At 43.6% G+C, this 11,285-nt stretch overlaps 1 protein-coding gene across 1 annotated transcript in view; it reads left to right on the forward strand.

Moving 5' to 3' along the window:
• The window catches only part of Ctr9 (CTR9 homolog, Paf1/RNA polymerase II complex component), a 35,458-nt gene extending 24,542 nt beyond the window's left edge, over positions 1–10,916 (forward strand). The window contains exons 17-25 of the mRNA XM_008853476.3: positions 1,155–1,271; positions 1,405–1,550; positions 2,721–2,792; positions 3,330–3,465; positions 3,628–3,771; positions 5,824–5,981; positions 7,227–7,323; positions 7,532–7,644; positions 9,911–10,916. Of these exons, the coding sequence (XP_008851698.1) occupies positions 1,155–1,271; positions 1,405–1,550; positions 2,721–2,792; positions 3,330–3,465; positions 3,628–3,771; positions 5,824–5,981; positions 7,227–7,323; positions 7,532–7,644; positions 9,911–10,331 (1,404 nt within the window). The 3' untranslated portion in view covers positions 10,332–10,916. The remainder of the gene's footprint in view (positions 1–1,154; positions 1,272–1,404; positions 1,551–2,720; positions 2,793–3,329; positions 3,466–3,627; positions 3,772–5,823; positions 5,982–7,226; positions 7,324–7,531; positions 7,645–9,910) is intronic.
• The last annotated feature ends 369 nt before the right edge of the window (positions 10,917–11,285 follow it).

The following is an 11,285-nucleotide window of genomic DNA, read 5'->3' on the forward strand; positions in this document are numbered from 1 at the left end:
AGGCTCTTGGGCTCTGTGGTATATATTGTGGTCAGAAAGAAGAGACTTTCTTAAAAAAGAATAGTCAAAGCTTTGGGAAATAGTTTACCTTTTCTCTAAACTGAATGGATTATTATCAAAATATTAAAAAGGCACCAGTCAAAGGAGAACTAGTCAAACGGAGACCTCAGGTTGCATAGGTAGCCTCAGACGTTTTATTCTTTTGAAATAAGCCTTTCTGATCTACGAAATAACACTGCCTCATCTTCCAAGAAATCATCTTGTCAGTTACCTATAGCAAGATGTTTTCCTGTGGTGGGAAAGTGTATGTTCATGTCAAAATTAATTCTGGGGTCTGAGAAGATGGCTTAGTGGATAACAGCACTTTGCTGTGCAGATTTGAGAACTTGAGTTCAGATTCCCCAGCACCCATGTAAAATCCAGGTGTGACCATGTGCTGTCAGAGGTGGAGACAGGAGAATCACCGGGTCTTGCTGGCCCACCAGCCTAGCCAGGAGGTGAAAAAGGAAAGCTCCAGGTTCAGTGAGGGATCCTGGGATAAAGGATAAGGTAGACAGTGATGATAGAGCAGGACATCTGACACCCTCCTCTGGCACAAGCATAGGCACCCTCAACACACATGAACATGATACCACACATACTAGAGTAAAAAATAAAAAATATATTAACTCTGATGTTCATTTGTTAGTTTTACCAACCAGTTAACCAAGAGAAGTCTTAAGACTAAAGCTCAGTGCCACTAGTTTCCACAAATCCCAGCGGAAGATGCCAGAAGCGTGTAACCAGAGATCAGGTGTGTAACTTCTCATACATGGTCAGTGAATGGACTTTAGATAGTGTTGCTGAAAATGAGAAAGGGTTCCAGAGCTAAGGATGTGGCAGGCAGACACAGACATGAATCTGTTTACCATTGCATTCAGAGTTGGTCCAGATTTCATATTTTGAGTTTATATAGTTTTTCTCTGACCAGGTTTATATATTGTAAAATTACATCCTGATGAAAGTCAAAAAACAATTCCCAGGTTATTTAACCATCCAAAGGGTAGACTGTCTTCTCAACAGAGCTTTTAAAATTGCTTGAAATTTTACAACAACTTGAAAATACCACTTCATCCTCATTGCATTTTTGACTTACATTTTCCTTTTTTTTGTAGTATGAGAACTGCCTCAGAAAGTTCTATAAGCACCAGAACACTGAAGTAGTGCTCTATTTGGCCCGGGCCCTCTTCAAGTGTGGCAAGTTACAGGAGTGCAAACAAACTTTGCTGAAGGTAATGGCCATGCCTGAACTTCATGATATTTTTTAGTTACCTTATATGTGTTCATATACTTATTATCTCTTATTTGCCTAAAACCCTTTTTATTACATTAGATCATAAGAATATTTGCTTTTGCTGTTTATAGGCTAGACATGTGGCACCCAGTGATACAGTGCTGATGTTTAATGTGGCCTTGGTCTTGCAAAGATTAGCTACCTCTGTCCTGAAAGATGAAAAAAGTAATCTGAAGGAAGTACTCAATGCTGTGAGAGAACTGGAGCTTGCACACAGGTAAAGACTTTGACGAAAAAAGTCTTGCAATGATTTCTTTCCTTAAAATGGCCTCAAAAGATGCTTTAAAAAGTACACATCCCTAAAATCACATCCCTAAAAAAATTACCTTGAGGCTAGAGAGATGGCTCGGTGGTTAAGAGCACTGGCTGCTCTTCCAGAGGACCCAGATTCGAATCCCAGCACCCACATGGCAGCTAACAACCACCATCCGTAGCTCCAGTTCCAGGGGATCCAACGCCCTCCTCTGTCCTCTGTGGGCATTGTATGACATGAGTGCACTTATGTACATGCAGGCAATACATTCATACACATAAAATAAAAATAAATGAAATTTAAAAAAAAATAACCTTGATGTGGGGAGCAGAAGTATTCTAGTAGGAATCAGGACAAAGCAGTTGCCACCTGGTGGCACCAAACTCTAGGAAGAATCCTGCCAGATCCGACTCTTGAAGCCTGATCTCTAGGCCCTGCTGTCTAGCTGCAAGCTGCCCTAGATTTTTGATTAATCTGATAGTAATGTGAGCCAGCAGTTTATACATGTGAAATTTTTAGTCGCCACTTAGTTGGTTTCATATTTTATACCAGTGTGTCTCTTTATGGGATGTTGATTTTCATTGAGCAAGGATTAAGATCTTATCACTTTCTGCTTAATAGATTTATTCAGCTCAAATGTATTTCACTTCATCGTACTTACTTAGCAATTAGTGTATGACACAATGAAAACCTGACATCTCCCAAGTTTTTTCACCTGTATTTGCATTCTTTATTAACATTTCTTGCCTCATCTGTGAAGTGTAAGTGCTTTCATGGCCTAAGCCCCCTAACCTCCATGTGGATGTCGTAGTAAATTAGTGTTTATTAAATACTCATTTCTTGAATTTTGGTTATGTGTGGCTTTTCTGACAGTATTAAGTATATATTTTGCCTTTCTTGCTGAACTTAGATTTTATTAAACATACCGAGGGGGCTAATAACTATGACTCTTTAAAAAAGTTGTATGATTTTCCTGTTGATATGATAGTATTCATCAAATGCATTTATATGTCAGTAAGTATGTAAGACTTTTCTCAGGCTGTTTTTGTAGAACATATTTAAAAATCTAAAGGGATTTACTCACTAGAGTCTTTTTCCTTTAAGTGAAATGTTTTATTTTCTCCTTCCATTTAGATACTTCAGTTACTTGAGTAAAGTGGGAGATAAAATGAGATTCGATTTGGCCCTTGCTGCCACAGAAGCCAGGTAATGGCACTATTTACAGAAGATGGTTTGGGGGGAAGTAGTGATATTGGTGTGGACCCAGGAGAGTGTCGCCACAGTAACAGGAGTTCCTGGTCTTCTCTGGGTCATTTACTCCCACTCCACTCAGGGCCTTTTCAAACTTTCAGGGAATTTAGAAAAACTAATTTAGTGAAAGTATTTACGTTGTGGGGGAAATGCCTTTTTTCTTCCTTTTTTGTTTTTTGAGGCACGGCCTTGCTGTGTAGCCAAGCTGGAACTCAAGATCCTCCCTTTGAGTGCGGAGTTATAGGCCTGAGCCACCACACCCAGCTGAAAAATACTTTTCTGTTTTATTAGTGTCAAATCAGCTAATCAAGAGAGGAATCCCAAGTCTTAAGTCGTATTGGGTGATGATGTTAGAAATCTTAGCTATGCTTGCAGAAGGACTTTGTAGTTTGCGAACTTAACACGGTTGATGGTATTGAGTGTGTTTAAGGAAAACAGGTGTTCAGAGTTTACTAACTATGATGGTGTTTCTCTAAATCTGAAATGTTCAAGGCAATGCTCTGACTTACTGAGCCAGGCTCAGTACCATGTGGCCCGGGCACGCAAACAAGACGAAGAAGAGCGGGAGTTACGGGCTAAGCAGGAGCAAGAAAAGGAGCTGTTAAGGCAGAAACTTCTTAAAGAGCAGGTATCTTGTATTGTTCAGTTATACTTAGAATTTAGGAGTTGTGTGCATCCATGCACTTTGTAAGCTAGGAGGAAGCCCTTGTTTGCGGTTCCTTCCGGTTTTTCATCACAAGAACATTTTGATTTCCCCTCACACTCACACACACGTATTTGTTCCTCATAGGAAGAGAAACGGCTCAGAGAAAAGGAAGAGCAGAAGAAACTTTTGGAACAACGGGCCCAGTATGTGGAGAAGACCAAAAATATTCTCATGTTTACTGGCGAGACCGAAGCTACAAAAGAGAAGAAAAGAGGAGGTGGTGGGCGGGTAAGAGAGCATCTTGCTGCCTTCATTGGCTTAGGATCCTGCCTTTTGCCTTTAGAAAATGAAGATGGGTAATTAGAATACTTGGTACTTGGTTCTTAGCCTTGACTTCCTCTACCAAGATAGTTTTCCTACACAAAATGATGGTGTTCAGTAGAGGTGGTATGGTCCTTGCCTTTTTGTGTATGTGGTGCTGTGATTGAACCCAGGGCTCAACACAAGCTATGCAGGTGCTCTACTACTGAGCTACTTACTCTTCCAGCCCAAATAGTTCCTAATTTCATAATGGTTTAACTTACAGTTTTTTGACTTCACAATAGTGCAAAAATGATAAGCATTCAGTAGAAACCATACTCTGAATCTTGATCTTTTCCCAGGCTGGGGTATGTGGTATGTTCTTTGATGTTGCTAGGCGGCAGCAGAGAGCCACAGCTCCCAGCAGCCACATGATCACAAGGCAAACATCCAGTGCTCTGCGTGTACTGTGAGACTAAGCTGTGGTATTGGGTCAGCTAAATGAATGAAGCACAATATTTTTTTTTTTGGTCTTTTTGAGACAGGGTTTCCCTGTAGCCCCAGCTGTCCTGGAACTCACTATGTACACCAGGCTGTCCTGGAACTCACAGAGATCCGCCTGCCTCTGCCTCCCAAGTGCTGGGATTAAAGGCGTGTACCACCGTGCTTGGCCAAAGCACAATTTTCTATTGATTTTTTTTTTTTCCAAATTTCATGTAATACATTTTCATCATATTTAGACCCTCTCCCCTATCTGTACCCCTCCATAGTCCCCTGACTGATTTTCATGCATTCTATCATGTATGTTAAGGCCTATCGAGCCAAGTTTGAATCCCCAATGTCCCTTGGTGGGACTCCATCCACTGGAGCCTGGTCATCCTATCTAGCCTCACTCTTTTTTTTTTTTTTTTTTTTTTTTTTTTTTTTTTTTTTTTTTTTGCCTAGCATCACTCTCAAAGAAAATCAACTCTCCCTCTCCCAGTAGTCATCAGTTGCCAATAGTTTCTCAGATAAAGTTGGGGCTTCTCACCCATTCCACCCTTCTATACTGGGTTTTTGTCTCGTTTGAACTTGCATAGGATTTGTGCATGCTGTAAGTTCATATAAGTAACTGCCTACCTATGTGGAGAGTTGTTTATTGTGGTCTTCCACTCTCCCTGGATCTTACAGTCTTTCTTCCCCTCTCTCTAAGCCCCGGGTGGCAGGTTTAGGATGTGTTTACCTTGTGGTGGTGTCATCAGAGCTCTCTCAGGGTCTGTCGAACGATCAGACAAACCATATAACATATTTTTATGTGAATTTATTATGGTTTATGCTCTTGGGTAGGGAGGGGGTAAATGGGGAGACTTACATAGAAACACACACCCGGCACCCAGCTCTGCACAGCTGGGCCCGCTGCCGTTCCAGATCGCCTGCCCATAGTCTCCGTTAACTTTTCACCCACACCATCTTGGGCCCACAGTCTTGCCCCGGGTCAGTAAACACCCCCTCTCGCGTCCACGCAGGTGAGATACCGGGGCCACCTTTTTCTCCACTCCCAGCCATGCGTTTGTGGCTGCTGTGGCTTCTGTCACAAGATGGCTCCCAGAAGCCCCTCCGTAGTCAGTTCTCCACAGCAGTCCCTGCCCCTTGGAGGAAACAGGCAGTTTGGGACACAGGTGGCTTCTTGTTTTTTTTTTGTTGTTGTTGTTGTTGTTGTTGTTGTTTTGAGACACAGTCTCTTTGTAGTCCCAGCTGGCCTGGAACTCGCTACATAGACCAGGCTAGCCTCAATCTCACATAGACCCACCTGTCTCTGCCTCCCAAATGCTGGCATTAAAGGTGTGTGCTACCACACCTGGCAGTGATTGGTGATTTTTGCACAATTTGAAGCAACAGGACTTTATTTCATTAAGATTGTTGAAAGTATAGACCTAACGGAACCCCTCTTCCGTGTGATTCAGTACTTCATTTGTCATGTAGCTGCAAGAGCACTGTGGCCTGCTACACCTTTGCAGTGCATCCTGAAAGAGCTGACTGTGGTCCTGCTTGCGTTTGTAGAGATCTAAGAAAGGAGGTGAGTTTGATGAATTTGTCAATGATGACACTGACGATGACCTCCCTATATCCAAAAAGAAGAAGAGAAGGAAGGGCAGTGGGAGTGAGCAAGAAGGTGAAGAGGAGGAGGGCGGTGAGAGGAAGAAGAAGAAGAGGAGAAGGTAATTTGAAGCAACCATAAAAGTAGCCAAAGACCTTTCACTTGCTGAACCTCTTTTTTTATATCTGTTAGTGTTCTGCCTGTGTGTATGTGAGTACACCACATCTGTGCCCGGCACCGGAGAAGGCCAGAGAGGATGTTGCATCCTCTGAAAGTGGAATTACAGACCATTGTTAGCTGCCGTGTGGCTGCTGGGAACCAAACTCGGGTCCTTTAGAAGAGCAACAAGTGCTCTTAACCTCGGAGCCATTTTTCCAGCTCAAATCTGAATCTTATTGCCAAAAATGTATAAATGTTAGTAAACATTTGATCTTCCCAGCAGTACTTGCTGCTCTAATCCAAACACAACTCCACTTCAGAATCCCAAGTACTTAACTTCCATGTCTCTCCACAGCTTTCCCCTGAACACAGCTACAAGTTAATCATCATTGCCTTTATTCTTGACTTTTGTTTGTTTTGTTTTTTGAGACAAGGTTTCATATATCCCAGCCTGTCTTTGTATTCACTGTGTAGCCCAGGCTGGCCTTACTCTACAACCTCCTGCCTCCACCTCCCAAGTGCTGAGATTACAGGTATGCACCACGTTGTTTCTTTTCTTGTATATTTATTGAAGATGAATGTGGTACAGAATGAGCAAGCCTAGATGGTAGCTGTGCCAACTGTGCCTGCGCAGTGCTGGCAGTCACCAAGCCTGTTTCCTTTCTGTGAAGTGGCGATAGTGGTGCCTGCCTTCTTTAATCCTGAAATGTGAATGTTTATGAAAGTGCCCTTTAAACGACCCAGTGCCATCTGTTGTAAGATCAGGTGTCCAAGCTGTCTCATCCCCTTACTTGTGGTACTGTCCTGTCTGGGAGTCTCCTTTCAGTTGCCTTTCCCAAACCTGCCCAGACCCCGTGGCCAGCTGTGATGAAGATGTCAGAGGCAAGCTGGAAGCAGTAGCCGGGAGGGGAGGGAGAGTAGGGAAAAAATTCAGAGGTCCAGAGCCTGGGCCTTGTCTCACATCCTCAGACACTGCACCAAGCACAGGATTTCAGTGTATCATGAATGAGGGAGCAGCTCAGTAACAAGGTAGTAGCAGATGTCATGTGAATGCATGCCTTTACAGACTATGGCCTGTGCCCTTAGGAGTGCATAGTGTGGCTGAGGCCAGCACCCACGTAGAAAGGTATTACTGGGATGGCACAGTAGCCTCAGACTCAATAAGTATGAGTGGCTCTTGACAAACTCTTGGTGTTCGCTATTTAAGACCTCCGAAGGGAGAAGAAGGATCTGATGATGATGAAACAGAAAATGGCCCCAAACCAAAGAAGCGCCGTCCACCAAGAGCAGAGAAGAAAAAGGCTGTAAGTGTATATAGCACTGTTTTCCTGAACCCTGTGGACGTGAGGCTGCAGTCCACCTCAGAGCTCTCCCCGCAGCTGCTTCAGCAGTTGCTTGTTTTCGTAGTTTATTGGTGGCTATTTGATTGTGTTGCTACAGTAAAACCGAGCTTAATAAGATGTCCTAATTAATATGAGCCTTGATTAATTGATCATGTTTGACATTCTTTAGCCCAAGCCAGAACGTCTGCCTCCTTCAATGAAGGGGAAAATAAAATCCAAAGCCATTATATCATCAAGTGATGATTCTTCAGATGAGGATAAACTGAAAATTGCTGATGAAGGGTAAGAATTTTCCCCTTGGTAAATTCTTGTAACGATGTGGGTAAACCACAAGTGGTTTGCTAACCAGCGGTCTGTACAAGGGAAAACACACTGTTCTTTGTTTTCTTAAGAGGGAAAGCAGATTCCTGAACATTGGAAGGAACGGATGACTGGCAGTGGTCCCTGCTACCCTGTCTTCTCACTAGCTTCTTGGAATTGTTTTTGTTTTTTTGAGGCAGGGTGTCATTCTGCATCCCAGGCTGACCTTGAACTCTGAAGCAGTCCTGCTTCAGACATGTGCCTTGTTGTCTTAGCATTTTTTAGCTGGAAGAAACCATAGCAGATGTCTGCCTTAAAACTGTATCTACCATTTCTCAGGCGCCTTCCTCCTAAATGAAGTGTGTCGTTTGCTGCCCAGCTGTTGACTGGCTAAAGGTATTAGGAGTAGCCTGATCCTGGCCTGTGGCGATGAGAAATTTTGTGTTCATTTCTTCCATGCTGGGCAGGTGGCTTGCCTCTCCTTCCTTGAGGGGCTTATCCTGGATGGCTTATAGAACTCTGCTTGAGCTCATAGGTCTTGGTGAAGTAATACTTCATTGTATTTGCCCTCAGTTTACCTCAGACCTTAGATCCCCACCGTGCAGACTACTAGATGTATTTTACCACCCTGTGTTCTTCTGTGGTGGTTCAGTCATTATTCAGCACACACTTGGATGTCCCTTCTGAGAGTGGGTTAAGTGCTGGGGAACAGAGGTGAAGGCAGACTCTGGAATGCCCCAAGGAACTTTTTCTCAGAGGCAGTGGGGAATAACAAACCCAACACACCCTGTAGTATGAGTATGTTCACTACCCTTGCATTTATTGCTCTGGGGAACACATCCTGTGGAGTCAGTGGTGTAGAAGTTGTATTTTTGGTAAGAGAGAGTGCAGTGGTAGGAGAAGAAAGGGAATCGCAGTTGGTCAGGGATAAGAAGTTAATATGGCACTCATGAGAGACTGACTTCAGAGGGCAGCAGCATAGAGAAAACATCTGTGAACATGGCAGTTTTCTTTTGCTCTGAAAACACTAGCTGGCACAGACTTAGGATTTCTTTTCCCTAAAGCATTTTGCCCTTATTCCCCCGGCTGCTGGTTAAAAGTATTCAGGATCAGTGTTATGAGATGCAGGGTTTTCAAAGGATGAGGCCTGTTGAAATATAAAAATAAAAGAAGCCCAGTGTGAGACTGAGCCAGGCCTGTGCCTACAGTCAAGGCCAGATTATTTGAGCCATTTGCGTCAGTTCAGCTTTGCCGCAGCCATCCTGAAGCATGTTTGAGCGTTCAGCCAGCTGGAATGAAGCAAACAGGCTGGCAGAGGACCCACTGGTCTCTGGTGTGTCTGCATCGTGAATAGCAATGTCTCCTTAGTCACTCTTCTTCATGTTCTCAGTGACCTGGGCTCATAGCACACGTATGGGTTCTTCTGTCAGACTTAGGCACAGAGTCCTTCAGTCTGTAGGGATGTGTGGGTTTCTGAAGAGTAACACATTTCACCTCCCTCACCTTCCTAGACTGAACTGTGGAAGTGTTCCTTTCTTCAAATGTGTCATGGAAACCAAAACCATGGAAGGTGCTGGAGAAGCACATGTGCCCTTAGGAGTGCCCTTGACCTGGTGGTTAAGGGGGTGAATCTAACTTCTAGAGCCTGGCTGCTGCCACCATTCTAAACATAAGCACAGCTTCCTCTTCCCTGTCACATGTCACCTGCCCCTGAGGGTGGTGAGGAACGCCTCAGGAACAAAAGCTGACAAGCTGAAGGAGCCTTTGCCTTAGCTTGATGAGCCTCATACAGTAGCAAACCCCAGGACAGCAGTCCATCATTCTTCCTCAGCTGTCAGCACAGACGTACTGGGACAGGGAAGTGTCCTGCTGTTCCAGCCTTAGGACTTCAGAGTCCAGCAGCCATCAGAGATGCTGCATTTTACCTCTGACTAGGGGTTGTTGATAAGGACAACTAAGTGCTTCCCACAGTATATGAAATTAATGATGCTTCATTCTGAACGGTGTCTGATGTGAGTGGTGCACAGCAGCCTTTCTGTCCATGTGCTGACTTCCTGCTGACGTACCTTGTTTTTCTTTGATTTTTAATCCTTTTTTATGGTGAGAAAGCTTACATTTATAGAATAGCGCACAAAACAAATAGCACATGAGCACCTGTGGAACCACCCAGGTCAAGACTCAGAACATAATGTGCCCTTGATTCTTAAAAACAGAGTTCCTATTTGTAACTCACACGTCTCTCCTCCAGACATCCCAGGAACAGCAACAGTGACTCTGACGAGGATGAGCAGCCCAATAGACACACCTCATCCGAGAGTGACTCTGATGACAACCAGAACAAGTCTGGCAGCGAGGCAGGCAGTCCTCCAAGGTCGAGGAGACAGGAGTCGGATGAGGATTCAGACAGTGACCAGCCATCCAGAAAGAGAAGGCCCTCGGGCTCCGAGCAGTCTGACAATGAGTCGGCACAGTCTGGAAGAAGCCCCTCTGGAGGTTCCGAAAATGACTCTCGTCCTGCTTCTCCAAGTGCAGAGTCGGACCGCGAATCGGAGCGGGGGTCCGACAACGAGGGTTCTGGCCAAGGCTCAGGAAATGAATCTGAGCCAGAGGGGTCCAACAATGAGGCCTCAGACCGGGGCTCAGAACACGGGTCAGATGATAGTGACTAAGTTTTATTTCATCAAAGAACTCCAGCTCTGAGGGAAGCCTTTTTAATATATAAAAGCTGTGATAAAAACATTTCAGATGGTTAGTCATTTGTGAAATTTTTAAGGCAATTTTTTTTCTATCTGTATAATACTAAGCCCCAAGAGACATTTCCTGTGCTAGAGTCCAGTATCTGAATCTCCTGAGCAAATGAAACTCCATTGTGGTGCAGCTCCACCTGTCATATGTGAAAACTGCAGGTAGACTCAGATGTTAAGCATTCCTGCAAAGGTTTGGCTGAAACCATGCAGATCTCTCCTGTTAGGCAGCGTAGTGCTGTGTATGGCTTTTGTTGCAAACTTACCAAGTGTTGCAGAAACGGGGATACATGTGTTTGTTCCCCTTTTGAATTGAGATTGAAAATATTTTCTGGAGAAAAAGACCTATAAATGCACCAAAGTAAGAATGGAGGGAAGCCTCCTTCACTGTGCGGTGCTGCAGCCCTGCAGGCATAGCTGCACATACACGGGTTGGGTAGGTGTGGAAATGCTTTTCTGTTAGAATGCGAAGACCTCCCCCAGCCATGTAATAAACTCCTTTGCCAACCATTGTGAGTAACTTGGTGTCTTTTTTTTTTTTTTTTTTTTTTTTTTTTTTTTTTTTTTTTTTTTTTTTTTTTTTTTTTTTTTTTTTTGCTCAATCTACACATATATGTAGCATGAATATATTAAGCAAATATTTGGAAAACTATTAAAGCCAAAGGCAGTTGGCTTTGATAATCCTGGCCAGGTTTTTGGAGTTGAATTTTTTTCTAATCTATAGAAACACTTATTTTCAGTAATTCAGTAACAATGTATTGTAATGCAACAGTTGTAAGGAAGCTTTAACAGTATTATTAAATGCACTGTAAGTCACTGAGTTGAGGATACTGAGGTAAAATACCCTCTTCCAAAAGTCCTTAGGAAGAGAAGCTTGTC

This window comes from Nannospalax galili, unplaced genomic scaffold (genome assembly GCF_000622305.1).
Source record: "Nannospalax galili isolate Female #2095 unplaced genomic scaffold, S.galili_v1.0 scaffold44, whole genome shotgun sequence".
NCBI classification, from domain to species: Eukaryota; Metazoa; Chordata; class Mammalia; order Rodentia; family Spalacidae; genus Nannospalax; species Nannospalax galili.